The sequence below is a fragment of the Nelusetta ayraudi genome, unplaced genomic scaffold (assembly GCF_046127955.1).
Source record: "Nelusetta ayraudi isolate G7.1 ecotype Tasmania unplaced genomic scaffold, CSIRO-AGI_Nayr_v1 ptg000221l, whole genome shotgun sequence".
In the NCBI taxonomy this organism is placed as follows: Eukaryota; Metazoa; Chordata; class Actinopteri; order Tetraodontiformes; family Monacanthidae; genus Nelusetta; species Nelusetta ayraudi.
This window is the reverse complement of record NW_027466270.1, coordinates 276,183-301,565: the sequence shown is the minus strand read 5'-3', so window position 1 is coordinate 301,565 and position 25,383 is coordinate 276,183. Positions and strand designations below refer to the sequence as shown.

At 49.6% G+C, this 25,383-nt stretch overlaps 1 protein-coding gene across 2 annotated transcripts in view; it reads right to left on the bottom strand.

The window, feature by feature from the left end:
- Positions 1-5,397: 5,397 nt before the first annotated feature.
- The window catches only part of col5a1 (procollagen, type V, alpha 1), a 66,538-nt gene continuing 46,552 nt past the window's right edge, over positions 5,398-25,383 (bottom strand). The window contains exons 31-66 of one of the 2 annotated variants that reach the window (XM_076016240.1): positions 24,558-24,611; positions 24,053-24,106; positions 23,276-23,320; positions 23,085-23,138; positions 22,955-22,999; positions 22,812-22,865; positions 22,661-22,714; positions 22,499-22,552; positions 21,801-21,908; positions 21,495-21,584; positions 20,875-20,928; positions 20,565-20,672; positions 20,365-20,472; positions 19,052-19,105; positions 18,884-18,937; positions 18,676-18,783; positions 18,529-18,582; positions 18,035-18,142; positions 15,758-15,811; positions 15,408-15,515; positions 15,241-15,294; positions 15,082-15,135; positions 14,889-14,942; positions 14,708-14,761; positions 14,469-14,576; positions 14,282-14,335; positions 14,142-14,195; positions 13,837-13,944; positions 13,594-13,647; positions 13,482-13,517; positions 13,287-13,340; positions 12,912-13,179; positions 12,415-12,527; positions 10,106-10,174; positions 7,175-7,408; positions 5,398-6,467 (exon numbers count right to left, since the gene is read on the bottom strand). In XM_076016240.1, the coding sequence (XP_075872355.1) occupies positions 6,321-6,467; positions 7,175-7,408; positions 10,106-10,174; positions 12,415-12,527; positions 12,912-13,179; positions 13,287-13,340; positions 13,482-13,517; positions 13,594-13,647; positions 13,837-13,944; positions 14,142-14,195; positions 14,282-14,335; positions 14,469-14,576; positions 14,708-14,761; positions 14,889-14,942; positions 15,082-15,135; positions 15,241-15,294; positions 15,408-15,515; positions 15,758-15,811; positions 18,035-18,142; positions 18,529-18,582; positions 18,676-18,783; positions 18,884-18,937; positions 19,052-19,105; positions 20,365-20,472; positions 20,565-20,672; positions 20,875-20,928; positions 21,495-21,584; positions 21,801-21,908; positions 22,499-22,552; positions 22,661-22,714; positions 22,812-22,865; positions 22,955-22,999; positions 23,085-23,138; positions 23,276-23,320; positions 24,053-24,106; positions 24,558-24,611 (2,937 nt within the window). In that variant the 3' untranslated portion in view covers positions 5,398-6,320. Of the gene's footprint in view, positions 6,468-7,174; positions 7,409-9,974; positions 10,044-10,105; positions 10,175-12,414; positions 12,528-12,911; positions 13,180-13,286; positions 13,341-13,481; positions 13,518-13,593; positions 13,648-13,836; positions 13,945-14,141; positions 14,196-14,281; positions 14,336-14,468; positions 14,577-14,707; positions 14,762-14,888; positions 14,943-15,081; positions 15,136-15,240; positions 15,295-15,407; positions 15,516-15,757; positions 15,812-18,034; positions 18,143-18,528; positions 18,583-18,675; positions 18,784-18,883; positions 18,938-19,051; positions 19,106-20,364; positions 20,473-20,564; positions 20,673-20,874; positions 20,929-21,494; positions 21,585-21,800; positions 21,909-22,498; positions 22,553-22,660; positions 22,715-22,811; positions 22,866-22,954; positions 23,000-23,084; positions 23,139-23,275; positions 23,321-24,052; positions 24,107-24,557; positions 24,612-25,383 lie in introns of both variants that reach the window. The other variant, XM_076016241.1, reaches the window with a different exon arrangement.

Below are 25,383 nucleotides of genomic sequence, written 5' to 3'. Positions count from 1 at the left end.
GCTGAGTGGAAAAGTACTGTGACCCCAATAGCAGAACTGTGACAATATATACATACATATTAGTATATGTACATATAAAAACATATATGTATATATACACTGTATATATGTATATATATGCATTTGTTTGTATATACAAAATAAACATCTACATATATACACACATACATGTATACACATATATATACAGATACACACACACACATATATATATATATATATATATATATATATATATATATATATATACACACACATACTTACAATATACACACACACATACACATATATAAACTGTATGACTTGTCTGACTATATATGACTTTGCATTTATTTGAAAAGTGCAACAGGAAATACATTTCACAGGTAGAAGAGAGATTTAGGGGAGGGATCACAGAGGCGGTGAGCGTGACAATGACGATCTGAGAACATCAAAAAGTGACAGCTGTTTAAAGATGCACGCACTTGTGTTCACGCAAAATTAGAGTGTGCTAAAGAATAAGAGCAATCACGATGAGCCCAGTCAGATGACATGAATAATATATTATTTAAATGAATGAACACATGGAACTTGCGCATTACATGCTGCATTCATATTTAATGTGCGTGCGTGCTGCAGACAATTGGGTGTGACGCAGTGAAATCCAAACATTGGGTGGAAGGGAGGAGTGGGAGGAGTGGGAGGGGGGGGGGGTCGCTCTACTGCAGCCCAATCACTTTGGTTCCGACTGGAACAAATTTCGCCGGATGAGCCCCGTTAAGTGCGTCAACGTGCAAAGAGCGCAGCCGGTTGTAAAAAAAAAGAAAAGAAGAGGAAAAGAAAAAGAAAAAGAGAAAGCCTCCATTCTGTGTAACCCTCCCTCATGTTGTTTGGTTTGTCTATTTGCATGTGTTTTCCCAGGTTGCACAGCCTCTTAAATATTCATGCCCAGCGAGGTTGTGGTAGATTTTTTTTTTTTTTTATTAATCTCTGCGTCTTTTTTTTTTTTCTTGCATCATCCGATTGCAGCTAACGACTGCGGGCGAGCATCTGCAGCCCAGATTGTCTTGAAAATAAGTAAATAAAAGCGTGTCGGAATTCTAGAAGCCACCGCAATGCACTTGACGGCGACAGGATCGTGTTTTTTTTCTTCACCCTTTTCTCTCGTCGCATAAAAATGACAAATCTTCCGATTTAATGCCGCGTTCTGTCGTTCTGAAACACGCAGCAACACGCCTGGGGTCGCCCCCTGAAATCCCAGCGTCTTCTGTAGTTCTGGTGAAATACACTCGATGCGCTCCAAAGGCCAGGTAGAGGAAGCTGATCCGCTGCTAACCAGGTTAGCATCGATGCTGCCGCACATGCAGTTTTATTACTATTAGATCAATAAAAGAGCCGACGGCAGTTTTCAGTCCCCCCCTTTTTTTGCCGGCTCCACACTAGAAGCAGTTTTTCATCGTTGGGGGTGGGGGGGCGATGACGTGCCGCTAATGCTGCACCACACAGAGCGTTTGGCTACGGTCACCTGCAAGCTAACGCTAATGAATCCGATTCGTCTATTTGAACGTCACGCTGAGGGTTAATTCCAAACATTCTCCCAAGACCCCCCCCCCCCCCCCCCCACTTTTCAAACACTTTGAGGATTCCAGATGAATTCAAAAGGAATGGAGAGCGGTCAGACGTGTTTTACAGGAAGTCTGCATTCCGATCAGCGCTGGTTTAATGCGCCACCGTCTGGCTCAACGGAGCGGAGGGGGCGCGTCTGTCACCTTACAAGGGAGGTCGGCGCCGCCGCTGATCAAGTCCGAAATACCAGCGTGTTGAAGCGCTGCCACCGCTCAGTCTCAGTCCATTAGAGCGGAAAAGCCGCTCATTAATATCCCAAAATGACAGTCCCAGTGTTGATCTGTGGCCGCTCGCTATCTGATTTGTGCGGAAGTAGGTCAGCAGTGCCGGGGACGGACTCCGAATGGGCTCCGGCTGCCCGACATCCCCGGGCTGCGAGGCAATTACACACTAACTCCAGTACCAAATGTCCCTCACGGAGTGTGAGGACACCGGACCTTTCGGCCTTCGCTCCAGTCACTCGGATACTGGCCACGTCCCGACACCAGCCAGAGTGTTCCGTGGCTCGGTGTAGACGTTTGCCAGAAAATATTAAAAACAACTGCCGCGGCTTTCCAAACCGTTTGGAGTTTCAATTACGGTGTAGTTTGCACCGGTTGGTTTGTTTGTCACTCACAACGCAACTGCACCGGTGTCATTGGAATGGGATTACATTTGGGCTGTTGCGGTGGCTAGTTAGCACGGTCACCTTTATCAGACACACGAGGCGCAGGTAAAAAACAAACAAAAAAACTACCACACGCATGAAAAAAGGCCGCAAAAGCAACACAAACACAACATGAACTATCAGCACAAGGAAGAGAGGGAACAGGTGCGAGCGGTCAGGGCAATTAAAGAAGGAGGGGAAAGGTCGGACAGGTGGTGAAAATGACCCCCCCCCCAAAAAAAAAACAAACAAACAAACAAACTGAGAAAGAAAAGAGATGAATGTCTAAAGATGCAATGATGGCGTCTTGCTGTGTGAATGCGCTCTGACGCTATGAGCCGATCTCACAACTCCAGAGCCGAGGAGGAGACGTCTGCGGCTGACTGGGAACGCTGTACACTGCTGCAGAATTTCCTCAGAGCAACTCTTTGGCGTGTAACATCTTCATATTGCTCGGAGAAACGCTTTAGCGAGCCTCCCACTTGATCCCCGAGCTGTTTGACTTAAGCTGCTCAGCCTTTATCCATGACTCACTTCACTGTTTGCTCTTACATTTCGGCTTCTTTTTTTCCCCCTTCTTCCTCTTCCTCCTCCTCCTCTTCCGGGGGGGCTGCCTCACTCGAAGAAGCGTCGTCCCTGAGCGACCCCATCGCGCAGACCTCAAAACTGGGCGGCGTGCAAACGCGTGTCTCGCCCCGGCGGCCGGCTGCGTCCTCCTGCGCTGACCTTTGACCCTCTCTCGTGTCCCGCTGCTCAACATTTTCCACGTTCTCGGCGCTCCGGATGAGGAATCTGCTTTTTTTTTCCCTTTCTTTCTTTTCCGCTCACTCAGGATGCTCCTCTCTGATGGCCATTCATCCATCCCATAAACATACACAGCATTAAAAATTTACCACACTGAAATAAATATATATATATATATATATATTTATTTTCCGTGGCTGCTTTTGAATAAGTCTGCACTTTGCAATTTTTTTTAAGTGCCGCTCCGCCACCTCGGATTTCCATTAAAGGTTGCACATCGCATATTATGAGAGCGCTTGGTGCAGGGGGTAGGGTTCTCTAAAAAAAAAAAGAAGAAAAAAAAAAATTCCAATTGTATATAAAAAATAAAACTTGAATTACAACAGTGGAAGTTTGCAGTGATTATTTTTGCTTCCGCTCCCCACGATCCTCAATTCACCGACGGGCTCCAGGCGCAAACTGCTGGAAAAGCAATTTTTTTTTTGCATAATATGGGACCTTTTAAACACGTAATAATAATTTGTTTGGCATTTCAAACAAATGAAGTGTTGCCAGGCACACAAACACACACACACACACACACACACACGCAGCCCAGAGAGAAGAATAATCTATTGGAAATGGCCAAATGTTTTCTGCAGCCTCGCAGAGGATAAGGAGGCGTCCGCCAGTGAATTAATAACCTTTTCCCACCAGTGACGGTTTCTTTTTTCTTTTCTTTTTTTTTGATCTCTCCTGCGTGCACGCAAAGAGGGGGGCACTCTTACACTCTTGCACTATTGGTGTCATTTAACGTTTATTTTTTTTTATTTTAAATAGTACAATAAATATACTACAAACCAACATTGGCTTTGGTAGAGTTACAAGTTCATCTCCTTTTCTTTTCTTTTTTTTCCTTCCTCCCCCTCCACTCCGCGACCGCGGGAGAGGGCGGACTCGAGATCATGTCACTCTACCAAAATCATAACAACAAGAGAGAAAACTTTACAGTTTCATGCATACAGATAGGTTTTAATGCTTCAAAGGACATACAAGAGTGGATGGCCACAGTAAACTTGAATTTATTGACATGAGAAAAAACCCAATATAACTTCTATCCTTTTTATCCTTACACAGGTTTGACAAGACCGTGAAAACAAACATACAAAGACAGACAAATGGAAAATCTACAAAATAAAACCAGGAAAATAAAATTAAAAAATAAAAGGCAGCATCAACGCTGGTCGTGGAAATTTACAAAAGGAAAAAAAAATGTCCTTTTTGTTTTACTGAGCGCGGTCAATTCGGGTGTACTGCAGAAAGACGAACAGAAAGGGTTCAAGTCACATATTTAAAGTTTTTTTTTTGTTTTTTTTTTAGAAAAAGCAAACCTACGTATGAAGGGCTGTAAAAAAAAAAAAAAAGAAAAAGAAAAAACAATTCTGTGGTAGATACTAGTGGTCATAAGCATAGAGAGTGCATACTTTGAACAAAAAAATAAAAGCATAATTACAAAATAGGGCAAAACTAGCAAAGCGCAAACTTCCATCGGGCTAATTTGGTGACCTACTTCTAATGCAGTAAAAATCAGGATCAGATACTTTTCAAGTTCCCACACGAGAAGAGTGTTTTGTTTTTATCTTTGAGCCGCCGTGGCTCTTAAAGCTACAATATAAATGTAAAAAAAAAGAAAAAAAAGAAAAAGATAAAATAAGCTCTTTGGTGGAAGGATTTCTTTCGATAAAAAAGAAAAGAAAAAAAACACACACAATTTTCTGGACCAAACCCAGACGCTCGTGGCCCCGGACGACCCGTCCGTCCGTCGGTTTTGATGTTGCACCCATGAAGTCGACGGACGGAGGAGGGAAACGCGGCTTCCTTAAAAGAGCAAAGCACCGTCTTTTAGCGCCACATTCCATCACGTGTCGGAAACGAGAGGGGTGGGGGGGATTGGGGGGTATTGTGCGACGCCGTGTGCATGGCGGCCGATCTGCGAGCGGTCGGCGAGAAGCGGCGCGCAACTGTGACGTCCACGATGGGTGAAATGCCGTCGTTACCGCGTCGTTGCTTTTTTTTTTTTTTTGCATTCAAACAACGGAAAACAGAGAAGAAGAAGAAGAAGAAGAAGAAAAAAAATCACATAGCACCACAGAAGAGAGGAAATAGCACCTAGTTGTTTTTTTTTTTGATTAAGTTGTGTTTTCATTTAAAACGCGACAACTCTCCCATTGCATAGTCAGACAGGTGAGCATCTAAAGGGAGGGGGGGGGGGGGGGGGGAGAGAAAACAAAAAAAAAAGACCAAAGCGGGTTTATTAAGTTAACGATATTGCCACCGGGGGGGGCGGAGTTTCCGCTCAGAGAAGGAGGAATGTTTTAACTTTCCTTTGGTTCGTTACACAAATCAAAAGTGTCACATAGTAATCACAGAGCTCCATTTTGTCCTTTATTTCCATACTGCTCTTAAATTACAACAAGGTGTGCTCCACAACTGCAACAAGACAAGACTTCCCAATTTCTTTTTTTGTTGTTTTGTTTTTTTTTTATACGTATGTTTTTTTTCCCCCTGGTCCGCTTTTCAATTTACAATTTTTCTTTGTTGATGATTCCGCATCCTCACCTACCTCACAATTCATAAAGTCACATGCATGTTTTGAAGCCAGAAGCAATAAACACAACCGGGAAGAGAAAAAAAAAAATATACAGAATGTACTTACAAACAATTAAAAATATTTATATATATTTATATATTTATATATATAAGATCCATTCCAAGGGAACGGTAAGACAATTATGCACAAACAAAAGCTCCCGAAGTGAATGAGCAAACAAACCGAGTGGAAAACAAACAAATGAGAAAGGAAGAATGCCAGGGAGACGAGAGAAAACATGGAAACTAAAAAGAAAAGAGCCAAATGGGGGTTTGGAGTCCTTGGAAAAGTGTTGTGAGCGTCTGGAAAACGGCTTCAGCTCTCAGGGTTGCCTTCGATGTGTGGGTCAAAAAAGAGGCTAAATCAAGTGTGGCGGGGGTTGGGCTAGGAGGCGGGATCTGACATCCAGTTTCAAAACTTGCATGTGATGGAGAAGGCACACTGAGGTTTCAAGGTTATCTTGCTTTTGCTCCGCTATTCCTATAGAATTTCACCGTATTTTCACTTTGATTTCATTGTACTCGTACTTGTTGCTTTCTGGAAACAAAGTAACTTTTTTTTCTTTTTTTTTTTACAAATAGAACTGTCCTATCTTTTATTTTTTTCAATCGTTTTTTTAATCATTTTTTTCTGAGAAAACAAATATATGTTTTGTTTAGTTTTTTTTTTCTTCCTCCATTTGCTCAGTAAACAGTCTTAGCCGATGAAGCAGGCGGGGCCCACTTCGAATCCAAACTTCTGCGTGCTGCCGCCAAAGTCGTTGAACATGATATCCACAAACGGAACCTGTTCCACTTTCGGCGAGTTGATCTCAATTATTGTCTTTTCGTAGCCCCTCTTTGTCTGCGGACGAGAGGAAGCGACAGCAGGTTAGCGCATGAAGCTAAAAACACACCAGGAAACTGGCTACATTGTCACTTTTGCTAACAGGGTGACAAGATAACTAAACCTTTCCATATGATGAAACCGCCAAAGGGAATAGGAGGTGGCACATGTGTGTCGATGACTATGGAGCTCAGGTTTACTCCTAGCTAAACTGTGGTTAGACGAACGCTATAATTAGCGGTTGGATGCTATCAGCCACTTTCCTCGCTCAAGGTTCAACATTACGCTGATGAGATTGCGCTGTGATCTGTTTCAGTTCAATGGCAGATCGGAGAGGTGATTATGGACTCTTGTTGCTCTGTGTGCAAGAGGAAACTGAAGACAAGTTGTGCAGCTTTATTGTGGGTCAAAATTTACAATACAATTTGCATCTAACCTCAGCCATTGCTAACTAGGACGTTGTTTTAAAAGATGTTGTTTGCTCTGTACTTCCTCGAGGGTTTCAGCGGAAACAAACTATGCTTGATCGTCACAAGGCCGGAATTGTCTGTGTTTTCCAAAAGGTTTATTGCCACCTAGTGGCCCGGCACATGTCAGCATCGTAGGAGCAAAGACAGCTTGTCAAGAGCAGGACAAAGAGACGGATCGGGAATGTTGGGGCGGGTTGAACCGAACATCCTTGACTGTGGATTCAGAACAAGGAAAACGATCGGGTCAGAACTTACCGCGCAGCCGTCGAGCACGGCGCGGATGTAGGGGTTGTTGTCGTAAGACATCTCCTCGTCGTTGGAGCCCAGGAAGCGCATGGCCTTGTCGTAGTTGTCCTGGTCCTGGTCGTGCCAGGCCACCGACTGGTAGCAGTTGTAGGTGATGTTCTGCCTGCCGGCGGCGCTCAGCAGCCTCAGGAAGGTCATCTGGACCACGCCGATGGGGTTGCCCTCCGCGTCCACGTAGGAGAGCTGCGGGGGGGGGAAGAGGAGGAGGGGAGGAGAGGAGCGGGTGAGGGATGCTAGCGGCGAGTGAAGGAGTGGAGAACAAACGCAAAAGAAAAAAAAAAGATTGACTGAGCCCTCTTCTTGCATTCTGCAGCGCCGCTTGTCTCTCCGGGGCCGCTTTAATTTAATCTATGCCTGGTCATTTATAGTTGTGATTTGCTGCCTGGTTTGTATTCCTGGGACGTGCCTCCTGTTGCAGAGAGACTCCTGAAAGAAGTCGGCGCCGCGTCCAAGGACACGCTCGGATTAAACCCACAGCCGCCGTGCGAGCGGAGGCCGACGCCGCCGTGCTCCACGTTGCCACTGATCGGAAGCAGTGCATTCTGGGTATTTACCGCTAACCGTTGTCGCCCGAGTATCAGCGCGCATCCAGCTCGCCCGGCGGCTATTCGCAGAAGGGCCGATGCGACTGGTTTAACAAGCGAGGAGCGCCGCGGCTCCCTCGCTGCGGGGGCGGGGTTTATGCTACCGTTAGTCACAGCGGCGGGTTTGGAAGAATTCGGGTGGGGGGGGGGGTGTTCGTCCAAACGCCAGAACGCGGAGCTCGCGTTGCTAAGAAGGATGGCGTGATGACACATTATGGTTGGGGGGGCTGGGGGAGGTGGGGGGGTCTAATGCCTGGAAGCTGCGCAGATGTTGGAAGGCCTAATGCGGAAAGAATCTGCCTTCAAAGGACAAAAAAACAAAACCGAGCGTAACTAAAACCCTCATTTCAATGTTGATTGCGCGTTTTCGGCGCTCGGCGCGCTCACTGGAGGGAAATCACAGCGAGCGCGTGAAATCGTAATTAGATGGATGACGACGCCGGCGCGAGTCTGTGTTAATTTCCCCAGTAATTAACCTAAATGTGTCTTTGTCTCTTCTTTTTTTTTAATTTTTTTTTTTTTCTTTTTTACAATTTTTAATTACGGTGAGGCTTGTCAGAAAAAAGAGAGATATATCCCATTACGCCTGCCGATAATGCGCTGTAACTCCCGACTGATAAGACAGTGGGTTGTTTTTTTGTTTTTTTTTTCGTCTACGCCCCCCTCCCCCCATCCCCCCATCCCCCCACCCCCCCTTTTGAAAACCCGGCCGCCGCTCCTGTTCAGTCGCCGAGCGAGCGGCCGCTTGCATACCAACCGTTGGCAAATCCATTCGATCCACATGGTCGCTTGGTCTTTGCAGACAGAACAAGACTCACCGGCCGCTCAAAGCACATGCAGCATCCAACAGCCATGCAGCCCGGGAAAACCACCGGCCATTCTGGCTCCGCTTTCCACACACAGACGCAGACACACACGCCTCGACATGCACGTGATACAAACCCAGAGTGGTGGCACCACTTCTTTTTTTTTTTCCATCGTTGTGTTGCCAATTTGCGGCCCTCTGGAATTTTCGCCAGGTTTTTTTTTTTGGGGGGGGGGGCTTTCACCCTATCCAAGTCCGACATCACACACACACACACACACACGGAGACGGAGACGCACACAGATTTACCTCTTTGTCATCGCAGCCGCAAGTCAACAGTGACTGAGTACCCAGAAGCCCCTGGGTGGTGACTGAGTGCCTGACCTGCTTGACTTGGAGCCACTCTGCTGGATTTAGTTAGTATTTAATGGAGATGGGTTGGAATGGGAGGGGGTACTGAGTGTGTGTGTGTGTGTGGAAGGGGGGGCGGGGGGGTGCTGGAGTGCGGCTGAATGGCAGCGGCTTCTCTCTCTCTCCCTCTCTCTCTCTCTCCCCCTGTCTCTCTCTCTCTCTCTCTCTCTCTCCCCCCCCCATGTCTCTGTCTCTGTCTGTCTCTCTCTCTCTCTCTCTCTCTCTCTCTCTCTCTCTCTCCCCCCCGTCTCTCTCTCTCTCTCTCTCTCTCTCTCTCTCTCCCTCTCTCTCCCCTGTCTCTCTCTCTCGCTCTCGTAAAAAGGATGGAGACCTGCTGAGGCAGAAAAGCGTTGAGCTCCTCGCTAAACAAATACGCTGTAACTCAGACGGAAGCGGGGGGGGAAAAAAAGGGGGGGGGGTAGGTGGGGGCTGCAGAGTTGCTGCGTTTCCTCCCAGGCTCCGCCCTTTTTCCCTCGTCCGGTGCTATTAAGTGCACCGTTGCTCCTCGAGTCAATGGAGTGTCAAGGCACGCAGTCACTCTTAGAGAGGCGGGGACGATGCTCACTTCACGTTGGAGTGGGGGAGGGGGAGGACAAGGAGGGGGGCGTTGCAGGGAGGAAATACGGGCGGAGGGTTTTAACGGTCGGCCGTTTCACACGGCTGAATAAAAAACACACCGCAAATCTCAGAGCCGCAACTCCTCCTCCTCCTCCTCCTCCTCCTCCTCCTCCTTCTCCTTCTCCTCCTCCTCCCCGTTTCACCGCCCAGAGCATCGCCCGCGTTTCTGTACTGAATGGTGAGTGCAGCTTCATGCTCGGTCAAGCAGTCATTTCTTTTTTTTTTTGAACAACCAATATACATACTTTGTGGCACCAGAACCATGCAGAGCATCAGGCACACACAAGGGTCCGAGGCCTCAGCCAGGACCCGGCCGGCCGGCGCCACTTACCATCGAACCTCTCTTGTAGTGACTATACCATGTGCCCGGCGAGTCTTTGGGCCATTTTGCCATTTTGCTCTGCGAAAAATATAAGAGGCTATTCAGGGAGCGGAACGGGACCGGAGGAAGTCGAGTCTTACCAGTTTACCACGTTTGAATTCACTGAACCAGGAGCCGGGATTCTCCTTTGCCCAGGATGTGAGCCTGGCCTGGGGGCATAGATCGACGAGAGGGAAGGCATGGGAGGAAGAGGAGGAGGAATAAGAGGAGGAGGAGGAGGAGGGGAAAAAACAGCGTTAAAGAAAGAAAAACACCGGTGCAGAAACACAGAAACCCCATCAATGCTTTTCCTCCTCCTCCGCTCGTCCTCCAAGAGTCTCGCCAGGAACCTGAAATACCGCAGAAATGAAGCAGTCCCGGCCCCGGCCCGGAATGCTTCAGTTATCCATTATGCCATTTTGTACAGTACAAACCGTGGCTGGCGGACTAATTGCTGCTGAAAAATGCATGAGTACACAGTGATTAATTAAGGAAGTGCCGCCTGCGAGGCGCTCTCGCAGCGGCCGCCTTGCGCTGGCCGAGACTCTGACTTTGCCAAAGCCGCCGGAAGTCGCGGCCCAGCCGCCGGGGCTGCGGGGGGCTCTAATGGCGCCCCCCCACACCCTCATCAATGACACTGATGAATGCCCCACATAATTAGATGGTGAGGTATGATATCCAACCGTCGTCGATGGCCCTAATGAGCTAATGAGTGATGAGTGCGGAAATGGCCTTTCGCTGGGAGACGGCACACAGTACAGCCGCCTTACAGGTGACCTTTAGCTCTCTCTCTCTCTCTCTCTCTCTCTCTTCTCTCTCTCTCTCTCTCTCTCTTCTCTCTCTCTGCGAGAGGGACGTTAAGACTTTGCTGCAACTTTTACTCGGGCTCCGTTTCACCTCTCGTCCAACCTCTGCGCCGCTACGCTCTCGCAAAGGGTTTTACGATTCTTGCCGGGAAAAGGGCGAGGGGGCGAACTCGTCCTTTTTAAAAGGATTTCAAACAGACCAGTAAAAAAAGGTTGGGAAATTATGGCAGTCATTGTCTAAGTTAAATGTCTTTTCCGTGAATTGAGGTCCTTTTTCCTTACGAGGATATCAGAGGCAGAGAGAGAGAAAAAAAAAAACGCTTGTAAAAATGCTAATGCACATGTAGCAGCGACCCAGCTAGCGGCAGCATTAGCTAAACTTCACACCAGATCTTGGACCAAACTTTAACGTCAGAAAGCTGCGTTGTTGTAATGTTGCATTGCCGCCTGAGAAACACGTCCGAGTGGAAGCTGACAGTCAATAACGAACGGGCAGTATTTGCAGAAGCCAATTTTCAACTGCTAGCTCCAACTAAACTCCGAGGCAGGAGGGTGAAGTGGTGGCGAGGGTCGGAATGAAGCAAGTCAGTCTTTGTCTCCTCTGCCGTACTCCAGACAGCACAACCAGCGATACGAGCAACACCGGGTGGGCACAACGATAACAACGGCGCCGATCCGAAGTAGCGCGCGGGAGTGTTTACAGTCCCCCGCGCAAAGGCCGACAGCGCAACGCCCAGAGCGGCTCGTCAGCGGCGCGCTATAAAAAGTCTGCTTCATTATACCGAGCTTAAGCAAACTCCTGCTCCTCGGAGGCCCGGCGAGCGGCATCATTAGAGTGGCTGCAGCGCTGCGCTCTGACACAACCCCTGACTTGTCGAAGACGGTCTTACCCATGTCTCGCCCCTTTCTCCCCCCGTCTAACGCTGCACCGCACGCTCGCGCATAATGGTGCCCCTAATGAGACCTTTCTCTGGATTTACCCGTCACCTGCCAACAGCTTTACGGCTCCCCGTCTGAACAGCACAATGAAACACGGACGGGTGACTCACAGCAACCGTGTCTCCTCCGGCTTCAGTTACTGGGCGGAGATTTTTTTTCTGCGCGTTTGTGAAATAACTTTTTGGGTACTCGCGGGAGGAGCGGTACTGCCGAGTCATCCCCCACGTCTGCCTTGTAAAAACACTAGGTAATCTCACGGAGGCTAATTATAAGAGTGCGTGCGAAGACAAACTGAGCTGCTGCTGCTGCAGCTACTCTTGAAATATTTGGGTTATTTCGACACTGCGCAAGGCGAGGAACAATACGGCAAACACATCCCGAAGCCTTGGGCTCCCTTCACTGTCAGTCACGTTGCAAAAAACCCTGGAAATAGATTTCCTCTCTCTTCACCGAGGTGCATCCTCTTGCTAACGCCAGCGCCAAAGCCTTTTTCCTGCACACTGACTTTGCACCTGACATTGCATCCTGTGTGTGTGCATGTGTGTGCCAGAGAGTGGGAGAGAGAAAGAGAGAGAGAGAAAGAGAGAGTCTGTGTGTGTGTGTGTGTGTGTGTGTGTGTGTGTGTGTGTGTGTGTGTGTGTCAGGTTTATTAAGGCCCGACTTACCCCTTCAGACTTCTTATCTGGGAAGATGCAGCTCTCTCCACCTGCTGTGAAGTTGCAGTAAACCTTGAAGGAGTCCCGAGAGCAGCCCTGGTTGGGATCGATCCAGTATTCACCTAGAAAAAAACAAACAAACAGTGGGCACGGGGTGCCATTAAGGGTGCAACACACATGATTTGTAGTCTGAGCTTGACTTTTTTGAGGTCGCGGCAGTGTCGCGCATTATCGACCCACGTCTCTCTGCCAATACTATCCGCCGGTATCGCACCAATTGGTATTCAGACGTGCGGAGAAAAGTTATAAAGCAGCAAAGCGGACAATGAGTTCAGCTGCTGGACTGACTCCCTCAAAAGAACTCCTCTCCTGATTCCAGGTGTTTGGCAACACATTCTGCAAGGAGCGGCTTGTAATGCAGAGATATCGATATCACTGTGCACATGCATGTCGGGCCGCGTTAAATTGCACAGAGACGATCAAAGAACCATGCATTGAACACAAACCATCGGGGAAGTCCGGGTGGCAGAGCTGCAGGTCCTTGCAGGTGCGGGCCGGGTTGGCCTGGGTGCCCAGCGGGTGCTTCATCTGCTCGATCTCCAGCTTGAGGGAGTTGAGCGAGCCGAAGATCTCCTCCATGCCGTCGTCGTAGTCCTTGTAGCTGGCGTCGGCCGCCGCGTCGTCCGCCATCTGGCTGGCGTCGATGCTCCTGCGAGTTCGGCCCTTCATGGAACTCTGCATGGGCAGCGGCTGGATGACGTCGCCGGGCGGTCCCTGTCACGGAGAGGGGAGTCAGTGGGGGGTGATGGCTAAAGTTTGTCCCGCAGGTATAGCAACATGCGCTATGGATGTGTGCTAACGACAGGAGATCAATGACTCACAGGTGGTCCAGGAGGTCCAGTTGTACCAGTCTCTCCCTTTGGTCCAGTTGAACCCTGAGTACGGCAAAGGAAAGCAATGGATTATTGACGAATAAATAGACACAGTATTGAGATATTCTATCGGATCACAATAAATCACTTTTGCTTCCTCGTCCGTTGCATCATTTTTCTATTTTGTATTGATCAAACACTTACAGATGATCCTTTAGCTCCTTTGGGACCAGCGGGACCCTGAAGAAAACAAAACGGGATCAATATTTGTTTCAGACCAATTTATTAGTGTACGTGCTATTTGCGGGAGTCTTACAGGTAATCCTGGGGGACCAATGGGACCCAGTGGACCAGACGGGCCAGCAATACCCTGAGTGGGGGAAAAAAACAAAACAAAAACCGTACAAATGTGATGAGAGTAAACATGGGAGGCTACTTCACAGCCTGGAATATGCGGAACATGAATCGATTGCTCCCAGCAGACTTAATTCTTCGTGCGTGTGTTTTTTGGGCTAACACCGTGGCAGAAAATCCATTTGAAAGCCTGCAGCCGACTTACGTTGTCTCCTTTGAGACCAGACGATCCTGCGGGACCGGGAAGACCCCTGTCTCCCTTCTCTCCCTGTTCGCCCGGTGGTCCGATGAGTCCGATGAGACCGGGATGGCCCTGAACGGCGGGAGGAAGGGTGCAGTGAGTCAGAACCGTCAATACGGTCGCACGCGCCGTCAGCGTACGTCTATGTGGGTCGCTGTCAAATCATTTAATGGCTGAAGGCAAACAAAAGATCTGATCGATGGCTGCGCGGCGGAGATCCATTAGCGCCACGCCTGGTTTCCAGCAGAGCGGCTTTCAAAGCTGCTTACCTTCTCTCCTTTGACACCGGAGTCTCCTTTCAAGCCAGGTAAACCAGGGGGACCCTGCAAGAGCGAGGTGAAGTCAGCTCAAAGAGAATCTGGGCGGCGGACTAGAACTGACAGAACAACTAATCTCGGGATCCACTCACCATTGGTCCAGGAGGTCCGTCTGGGCCTGGAGCACCTGGGAGGCCTTGCTCTCCCTGCAAAAAGACAGAGACTCGTTTGAACGCACATCATTTTTCAGCTCTTTACAATAAGAAAATGTCAACTGCGAGTGTTTCAATAGTCTTTTTATGAATGATTTTATGAATTTGAGGAGAGGAGAAGACGTACAACTGGGCCAGGGATACCCCTCAGGCCTTCAGAACCGGGCTTTCCAGGTGACCCTTGAGGACCAACAGGACCAGTCTTTCCTTGGGGACCTTCCAATCCGGACTCTCCCTTTTACAAAAACACAAAAACAGAAACAGGATGCGCAAAAGATCTGTTAAGTGCTGCTTATTTGTTTGTTATTTTTGCGAGGCCGAGGGACACCAAGGGAACAGCAAATCTGCATTTGTTGGATTTAGTACCTTGGCTCCCTTTTCTCCTTGTCTTCCCTCGGGTCCTGCAGGTCCAATGGGACCCTGTTTAAAACAGGAAAAGATGACAGAGATTAATCTAGTGGAATAATTTGAACAGAGCATTCTTTCATTTTGGAAAATGAATGCATTTATTTCGAAAAGTACAAGGAAGGGAGCAGACAGAACTTACTCTCTTTCCTGGTGGTCCTGAGGGACCAGACTCTCCAGTGGGTCCAGGGGAACCCTAATTTGAATTTTAGAGAGCAAAAAATGCAAATAGAGCTTATTGCAGAGTGTTTAAAGTGTCACTCCTAAATGTTTGATTTGCTATAAGCTGACATGCATGAAGTTAATCGATGGGTGATGAAGTAAAGAACACTTACGGGTTGACCGGCCTCTCCATCATCTCCCTTGTCACCAGGTGCACCATCTAACCCCTGCATGTGAATAGTACAGAGCCATTGTTATAATGCACTGCACAGGAACAAAAATAGAACAGACTTTGCTCGGTTCATTGGCAGTTAAGATGCTGCCATACTTACAGCAGGACCGGGCTCTCCAGGGGGACCAGGGTCACCGGGAAATCCACTTGGACCCTAAACATCAACACAAATCACAAATAAAAGACACGCGATGGCACATTTTTCTACTAATAGAAATGCAACACAAATTGCTGCTTTTGTCACAGTGGTGAAGAATGAAAACGTACAGGGCTTCCTTTGGGGCCATCATCTCCAGGGGGTCCCTTAGGTCCCGAGGGTCCAGCAGCACCAGCAGGCCCTGACTCTCCCTTTTCTCCTCTCTCGCCTCTTGAACCCTGGAAAAAGCACAAGATATTGCCGGTTCGGTGCTGCCAGAATCCTTGCAGACTGTTGGGAATCCTCTCAACGCCAAATTGCAATAAAAGTTTATTTTTGATAAACGCACGAGCACACGGGGTATTTCAAGAACAACAGCTATTGTTTCACCACAGCTGAAGTGGCGGTGAAACAACAGGAGGGAATTTCATTATTTCTTTCTTTCTTACACTAATGAATAAATTAGAAGCAGACAACTCACCGGTGGGCCGACTTCTCCCTGAGGACCAGGCTCTCCAGTCTCGCCGGCGTCTCCCTGGAAGGGTTACAAAGAGCGAGAGTCACACACGCGCGCACGCGCACAAAATTGTGATTTGTGGATGCAGACGCGGCTCTAAAAATCCCATCATTTACAGCAGCAGCCCTCGCCGCCCGTCCCGCCGCCCTTGTCGCCCAAATGGGCAGAGAAAGAGATGACACATGAGATTTCAATCCATCACCGGAGGCTCGAGAGCTCCGCAGGCCACTGACCTTCTCATTCTCCCTGGACCCTGCACATATATCTTGTCCTCGTCCACCTCGCGCCCTATTGGATAGCTGCCCTGTCTGCTCACCTATACGCCCGCCGCTATCGTTACTCACTGTCACACAAGCCCAACACAGCGTCGACCCTGTTGGCTCTTTTTTTTTTTTTTTTTTCCTCCTTCTTTTTTCCCCCTTCGCTTTATTGCAGACACGCTCTGCACTCGTTCCAGGACCAAACATTCATCCACGTCATGTTTTTTTTTTTTTTTTTTGGGGGGGGGGGGTGAGGGGTGAGGGAGGGAGCGGATCGATGGCGGGGAACTTCAACATGGCCGTCAGGTAATGCGTTCTAATCAGCGCGTCCTTTAGCGCCGCGTCGAGGAAATCAAAGTCCAATTCGCCGCCTTGTTTGTCTCTTGTAATCCGTCTCTTTATCGACGGCATGACGTGTCTGTTTGAACGCGCAATTGATCCTCCCTCCGAACACCCCACCCCACCCCGCATCCTCGTCGCCAAGGGTGCAGCCAGGTGAAACTGTCGAGAGGGGGGGGGGCGAGCGTGCCGCGAGCGTGACAGACAGCTGCTCGTCACAGGCTGAAGAGGACGGACGAGCTTGGCGCCCGGCTCCGCTCGCTCGCCCGCCAAGCTCCCCGAGCTGACTAATAAAAAAAACGCCAAGTCAGCTGAAGAGCGATTAGTCCGGGGGGGGGAGAGAAAGAGGCCTGTGTTTAGCTCTACACACAGAGGAAGGACAGGCTATCCTCTGGAGTTTATAACGCGGCAAAAGTGCTCCGCTTTGTACAAAAAGAAGAGAGAGAAAAAGAGAGAAGGGGTTGGGGTCGCACCGGCGGCAAAGAGAGATAGCGCATGAATACTGCAGTCAGACAGGCTGGAAAAGCTTCCAGAGCGGGCCTTTCATAATAAAAGAGGAGCAACAAATAAAAGACGGGTGGGGTTGGGGGGGGGCTGATTTCACGAGAGGCGACTTTAATAATGCATTTATCATCTTTGGATGATGGCGAGGCGCCCCGCCGCCGAATATTTATCCAGACTCGCCGCAGCCGGGGCCTCGCTGTTGCCGAGGAGGACAGGCTGTCCGCTAGATTAAGCGCGCTTCTGTCTCCCGGCAGCAGAAGGAGGAGAAGAAGGAGTGGAAGGAGGAGAGCAATCACGGGCCGTTTCACAGGACAAGGAGGAGGAGGAGGAGGAGAAGGAGGAGGAGGAGGCGCGAGGAAATATTAATGTCTGCCTCCGCATCATCATCATCATCACCATTATCGTCGAGCTTCCCCGCAGAGCACCAAGACAAAGTGCTGGGGCAGCGGATCGGGTTCATCTTCCGCAGCCGAGAAGACCAAAAAAAAAGAGATAAAAAGCACCTGTCCTTGTGGGCGTTCTGCTATAAAAAGACTTCACCAATTCAACGCCTGGACCACTGGTTGTGCTGCGTGAATAATGAGCTCAACAAGTCCCCTCGCGAGTGAAATTGCACCCTCATCCACCCCCCCCTTTTCTTTCCCCGAGAGGAAGCGGTTGCAAGATAATGATCGCCATGGTCGTCCATTTAAATAATCAACACAAACGGTCTGAGCTGCGAGACGCCGCCATCGACTCATCTTGTTGCAGAGGCCGACGATTCGCAACTCTGCGTGTAAAACCTGCGCGCCGAGCTTTTAAAGCGTCTGCTGGCTGGAGGTGGTGGAGTGAAATTACGACAAAGCAGCTTTTTCATTTTTTTTGTCACCCGCCGCCCCCTAAGTTTTTGTTTACTTAAGCGGTTTGTGCTTTTTACTTAATAGCCTGAAGGATGGAGGCAATTAGCATCGCATTAGAAGGAAGGCGCAAAGCAACACAACTAAATTTTTTGGTTTTTTTTTCTTCACGGATGGGGGGCGGAGGGGAGTGTATTTGCTTAGACCACATTATGAAGTGGCAAGTGGGATTTCCGGGCAAACATAAGAACGACGGCGGCGGCGAAAACCGGCGCGGAGCACCTCAGCTAGCAACGACGCACCTTTTCTCCAACAGCACCAGGGTTTCCGATACCACCAGGGGGTCCCTGAGAGCCATCGGCTCCAGGGGGTCCTGAGGGGCCTCGTGGACCAGGAGGACCAGGTGGACCCTGCAGAGGGAGGAAGTCGACAGGACAGGCACGTTTAAACAGCGTCATCAGCACCGATAGCGTCGTCTGTATGATGATACAATCTGAGAAATAAATGATCTTAAATGCAGCCGTGCTTCCTATTGTGTGTCATTATGTTTGTTTGATTATGATACAGTACCTGGTGGTAGTTTCTACCAAAGCCCAGATAGGACAAACAATCTACCATACACTCATCCAAGGAAGACTTTAGGATTTTATTTTCTCTGTGTTTATGTTTATAGCCAAAAAATATATTCCTATGAAATTTGGGATTCACATCCACAAAAGCATTTCTACAACACAGAAAAACCCAGGTCAATTATTGTTTTTGTTTTTGTTTTTTTAACTTGAACAACCAGGCTCACCATTTGACCAACGTCTCCAGTTTCACCTTTCTCACCAGGAGGTCCAGGCAAGCCCTGAGCGGGAAACAGAGAAGTGAATCATCCTCGTTTGTTCAGAAAAAAATAAATGCAAATTTTGCTTTAAATCTTCTGTCTCCTGCTCCCCACCTGCAGCCCGACTGGGCCTGGAGGTCCGGGGAATCCTCTGGACCCTTCGTCTCCCTTCTGTCCGAAAAGACCCTGCTGACCTCTGGGACCGGGCTCACCATCTGCTCCCTGGAGACCACACATGCAAGCCAGACCAACGTTCACGCCGCTGACGGCCTCAAGACCACCACATAGGGCGAGGTGTGCTGAAGGAGCCTGGGACACTTACGGCAGGACCGGGTGCTCCGACGGGCCCTTGAGGGCCAGTGGGACCTGGCGGGCCCTGCGGCGAAGAAGGAACACATCAACAAAAACATTCAAATTGATAGAACACAGTTTTTTCAGCCGTGTTTGCTTCTGTTGTTTTGTTGTTTTTTTGTTGTTCACAGCGACTCACGTGCTCTCCTTTGTCGCCTTTGCTTCCCTTCTGGCCGGGCTCTCCGAGCTCTCCCTGCGAGGGCGAAACACAATCACAGTGTGAAAAATAGCAAGTCAGCGGCGGAGGGAGATAAGCCGTGACAGCGAACAACGATAAATCATTATCAAACACGCCGCAGGACGAGCGGCCGGCGCACGAGAGCGAGCAGGGATCCGCCGCTGAAGAGATAATCTCCGAGCTGATCCACCTGCGGACGTTTCAATAACCGCTACACCTCGTACGGCGCCACATTTAATGGCGGCTTAGCACGGGCGGCGGCGAAAAAAAACAAAACAAACAAACAACAACGGGAAAAAAAAACAAAAACCCAACGGAATAAATAATTATGAGCGCCATCTGAACTCTGGAGAGGAGAACGCGGGCGCCGCCGCTATTTCAAAGCCCCACCATGCTGCGGCTGTTGGGAGGAATAACCTTAATAACTGCCAAAGGCGTTTGCTTTTGGGTGTGAGTCGGACCAAAGCCCAATGAGAGGCAATATTAATCTATTTAAAGCCGCCTGCTCCCCGCAGACAGGGACTTATAATGAGAAAGTGTCTGAATGTGTGTAAACATTAGCGCTCCGCATCCACTCTTCGTTCCTTCTTTATTTCTTTATTTTGTTTTTTGTTAGCTGCGTTGCAAATACCCTCTGTGTTCTCCCTGCCCCCCCCCCCCCCTCCCGCCGGGAACACTGTGAGGCTGGTTAAGAACTGAGGCGCTCTTCAAAGGAGGAGAGATTATCTGCTAAGCATCTCTGCGGATGATCTTCCAGAAGACGTCTTAGAATCCAGGGGTGGGGGGGGGGGTGCGGTGGTGGCAAGTGGCGGTGGTGGTGCGTGGAGGAGACGTTCCGGCCTGGCGAATACTAAAAAGGGTCACTTTCACACTTCCTGTCGCCAACAAAGGAAGCCGCCCTCCCACCCGGCTCGCCCCGTCTTGTTTGCGCAGGAGGATACAAAGCGGAAACAGAGCGGGTTCGCTTTTCTCCGAGATGTGTAAATCGATGAGGTGGGGGAATCGATGATCCGCCCGGTTAAAATTCACCCCCGGGAGTCTTTGAGGGTCACGGACAGGGAGGCAAATGGAAGTCTTGGCCCACATCCGTAGAGTTCTGTGATCCTGGCAGGTGAGGATCAAGTGGTCCTGCTTGTGTGGCGAAGATTGGTAATGAAATCCTTTTTCAAGATTTCATTATCAATTCTGTTCTTTGCAAGAGGCTGCAAACAGAGGGCTAAATATGCTGCGCAGAGTTCCTGGGGGTGACTGCGTGTGGAGTCCAGGATGCTCACCTTGTCTCCGTCCTCTCCGGGAGGGCCAGGAGGTCCTCCAGGTCCTGGAAGACCCACAGGTCCCTGAATACCGTCTCTCCCGGCTGGTCCTTGAGGTCCTTTCTCTCCCTGTTGTGGTGACAGGTAGGAAAGCACGGCTTAAAAGCCCATCCACGGATCAAAGCAAGCATGTGCACACTACATCACAGTGATCCTCCCACCGGTCCGCCCTTTTCTCCAGCGGGGCCTGGGGGTCCTTGTGGGCCACCACGTCCGGGGAGACCTGTGGGTCCGGCTGGGCCTGCAGGACCACGCTCGCCAGGGGAACCCTACAGAGACCAGGAGAAAGCCTCTTTACACTCAAAGCACTGTTCAGATGACGATGGAATATGAGGAGTAGCGAAATGTATTGAACATCACATCGTATCAGGAGGACAGTGGGAACTGTCCAGAGAAGACAACTCCCAGAGATGGAGGCAGAACACGTTAGAGTGACAAAGCGAGGATGCAAACGCATCGAATTGTACTCACAGCGGGACCAGGTGGGCCGTGAGGACCCTCATTCCCTTTCAGACCATGGGCACCCTGCGGAGGAGAATAAAAACAAAGGCTTCAGAACAACAATGCATCCATTTTGTTGCGAGGGAAGCACATTTTCCTGCCCCGCCGCCGGCTCTCTGTCATCAAACAGGCCCAGCGTGAGGCCGAGAAAACCACCGGCGGCCTCCGAAGTGGAGAGCAGACGCCACCGGTGGGCCGGGTTATTTACTGAAAACGACCCCTAAAACATCCTTTTCAAACGTCACGACGTGGAGCGCGTGCTTTCGCATAGCAGAGCCGAGGGCCGGGACCTAAATTCTAGAGAAGTAGCCGTGTAACCGCGAGAAGAACAAGGTTTGTTTTGTTGGAAATGAAGACAGAATTAGTCAAAAAGAGAGAGAGGGAGAGAGAGAGAGAGAGCGAGAGAGAGAGCCAGGAGTGCACTTTGCAGAATCCCACTCGTGGATCTGATATCACGCCTGCATCCTGAAGTTCAGCACTCTCTCGCTGAGATTTAATAGCCCAGAACTGTTATGCAACATCCAAGCTGTGCGAAGTTATTGAATTGTGTTTGGTGCCTCTGTGCAGACGAGCAGGCAGCCAGCACTCACCACGGGGCCAGGCAGACCTCTGTCTCCGGGGAAACCTCTTGGCCCTGGAGGACCATCTTTACCAGCAGGGCCGGCAGGACCGGGGTCACCCTGAAAGTCACAGCACAATACCTGTTAATTCCACACTCGCGCAGTTACGGCCTTGTTTGATTAGGCCAGCGCAGTTAAATGCGCTTATTAAAAAGAGAAAGGGTGAAAAAAAAAAAAGAAAAAAAAAAAAAAGCTCTTGATGGGAAAAGAAATCATTGGGGGGTTTATTATTAGACGTCTCCGAGAAGCTAATTTAAACAGGGCTTCAAACTTCACCTTGGCTCCTTCTTTGCCCGCGGCTCCAGGAAGACCCTGTTCACCGGGTGGGCCCGGAGGTCCGGGGTGGCCTCGATCTCCCATGGGTCCAGTCTCGCCAGTCGGTCCCTACACAGGCACGCAGATATTAATAATGATGTTTGCGGAGACAACGGCGGAGGAGGACTAGAGGAGAAAATGAAAATGGGAAAAGCTGCGAGAGGGTGGGGGGTGAGGGGGTGGGGGGGTGGTCAGCAAATTGAAAATGAGACGTGACAGCATCTCCATCCGTGGTGAAGGGAGAATGTAAGCATTTGCTGTGTGGGTGGCTCACTAGTCTTTAAGGCCACGTACAGATTTCATTTTTTTTCCTTCTTAGTCAGTATTAGCAAAGTGTCTGGAAAGAGGAAGTCCTGCAAAACGACTCTGACGAGGAGCCTCTTGCTCATCTCTCCCACAATGCCAAGGCATGCAATGTGCAGAGATTGACGGGCTGTGAGTGCGTTTGCCTCTCTATATTGTGTGTAACCCTGCCTTCGTCCTCACTCGGCCGGGATGGATGGACGGCAACCTTGAGTGCACAATAAGCAGTGATTTGATTTTTTTATTTATTAAATAATAAATAAATAAATAAAAAACTGAGGGTGGACGGATAATAACATTCTCGTGACCAAGGGAGCCTTTGGTTGATACGAGTGGAAGTCCGTCAGCTGACTCACCTGAGGTCCAACGACGCCTGGAGGACCGGGTGGGCCAGTCTTGCCTTGGAATCCCTGTTTTGACACCAAAAAAAAAACACCCCAAAACAAAAGCCGTCACAGGGCTGCTGGTGGCGCCGAATACAAACTGCAGGACTCGGCAAGTGGCGCCGCCTCACGTACAGTCTCTCCTCTCTGTCCGGGGTGGCCGGGCAGTCCGTCTTTCCCTGCAGGTCCCTGCAGACGTGCAAATAGCTCCGCTTCAGTATGCAAGTTCCGAAGAGGGGGCGCGGTATGATCAGTAGAGGGAGAGGGTGCAAGTGCGAATACTCACAGGAGGACCCTTCAGTCCGGGGAAACCGGTTGGTCCCTGAGGGCCTGGCAGACCCTGAAACGGACGAGTCAATACTCAGTTCTGCCTGTGGAAAGATTTGGGTCCATGAGAAAAAGAGAAGGGCCCAGTGCAGCGGTACCTACCCTCTCCCCGGGAGGTCCTGGTGGGCCGTCGTTTCCTGAGTTGCCCTGACGGGAAGAAAAAAAAAAAAAAAAAAGTTTCGACACCGATACTATTTTACTGAGGAGAAGGCCAGTTAAATATATCACAAACCTTGGGTCCAGCTTTTCCTGTCGGACCCCTCGGCCCCCTCTCTCCTCGAGGTCCCTGGAGACAAAGACACGGGAATTCGAATGCAAAGCGGTTGCGGGTTCCCCCCTCTTCAGGGCAGAACCTCTACCGTTGACTTCCGGCGCCAAGACGGCCATCTGCGCACCAGCAGGGGTCCGCTGACTCAGACTTACCGTCGGTCCTCTCTGTCCGCGTGGGCCAGACTTTCCCGAGGTTCCCTGCGGACCCGAAAAGGGAAAACAGAACTGAATCAGGGGCGGGGCCACTTCTTCAGATGGTCGTGGCAGCGGCAGCGCGGATCAATCGGCGGCGGGCGGCGAACATTTAACCCAGAGGTTTGTCTTCGCCTCGCCATGAAGGAAGATCACATTTTATGAAAGCGGCGTTTGAGTAATAGTGGCTGCGTGGAGGCTGCGTTGAGAAAAACAAATCTTTTGTGTGGCTTTTACATTTCAAAACAAAGCGGCGGCTTTGGATGTTAGCGCCGCCCCTTCCCCCATTTTTTATTTATTTCTTTATTTTTTTTTTTTATTTCAGTCCCGCAGGCTGGCAGTCTTGCCGGCTTTCTGAAAAAAAAAAAAAAAAAAAGATGAAAAGCTTTATGCTTGTGCTCCACTTGTGGTGAGAAACCATCACTCTTGCAGGCGAGCTAATGGCCCATCCCTTAAACAACCAAAATGAAGAATTGCTCAAATGCCACAAAAGTGATAAACAGTGCTGTGGGTGGTTTGAAACGAGTCGCGTAAGTGGTGATAAAGAAGGCGCGCGACCGCCTTTTTGTAGAAACCAAACAACCCAACCCCCCCCCCAAAAAAAACCCCTTGTTTTAAACTCTTGGAACTTCCCACTGGTTGTCCGGGAGCAGATTGAGACTCGTCGCCTCAGGTCGGTATTGATCCAAGCGAGCGCTAGCGCTAAGTGGTGGAAAGAAGAAGCTTCGGTGAACCTACCCGAGTTCCTTTCTCTCCGTTGGCGCCAGGGAATCCTTGGAAACCCTGAGATCCCTGTGAGGACGAGCAAAAAAAAAAAGAAGGATCAGTGAACGAAGGGCCGGACCTGAAATAACGCAGCCGCTGTTCATCCCCCCCCCCCGGTGAATTAAGCGCAACAGGAGACTGTGCTCAATTGTTCTCGTATCAGCCCGGCGGCTCTTTGATCGCTGTCAGACTGACTGCGGCTTTGGAGAGGGGCTGAAGGAGTTCACCAGCATAGCCCTCGTATTCATTTTACATTCCCTTGCAAATGCAGCCAGAAATATGCCCCCCCCCCCCACCCTCCCACACACACACACACACACCCCCTCCACTCTCGTTTTGTATTCAACATTTTCCGACACATTTGCAAACAAACAAACTAAATAGAAAGCGCCCCCTTTTTTAAAAGCAGCACCTCTCGGTAATTCAGCGAAAACTAAACCCAGTCTGTCAAACACAATGTCATGTTTCCTTTTCCCACCTTTGGTCCTTGCCTTCCTGGGTAGCCAGGCAATCCAGGAACTCCAAGTTTACCCTGTAAACAGAAGCACAGGAGATGGATTGAGGTCAACTTGAGGTGGCGACGCTAAGCACGCTTTTAGCTCAAAATTCGTAACAGAGCAAGATAGCGCTAGTCAGGCTTTCGCTGTATTTATCGTAGCTCCTCATAACATTTTCTGTCGAGATAAACGAGATGAAACTTGCAGGATGCTAACCTAGGAGCTAGCAAAACAAACCGGCGCAGGCCCATCCTGATCAAGCCAGCATAGTAAGAATTTCCCAAGTGAGAGTTTACCGCCATTAGCGTTATTCCCCTGTTGTTGTTTTTCCATAAAAATAACCATTTCGGCTAGCATTTTAGTTGTTAGCACTGGCTGTGTCCTGAAGCTAATAGTTCCCTTTTTTTTGGACACAGTTGACCTCTGACCCAGTCAATAAACAAGAAGCTGGACAATGAGTCGGAGGCACAGAGGGCGCCGTGAGATGGTTGTTTACTCCGATACAAAACTTGTTTCTCCTCGAGTCTTCCCCGCTGCTCCTTTGTGTATAGCTTCCTTAAACAGCTGAGCCTGTTAAATGCCGAACATAAGGGCGAGACGCAGCGCCAAATGTAAACATATGCTCGCCGCGGGAAGAGCGATACACTCGGAGAAGAAAGCTCGAAGGGAAGCAAAAGAAAAGTGCACTTGGTTTTATGGCGGGACGCGACCGGCTAACAGGCCTTCCCACACTTGACTGATGTCAACGCCAGATCAGATTCTGTGTGTGTTTTTAGTACAGTGAAGTGCGACATCTGTTCGGTTCAG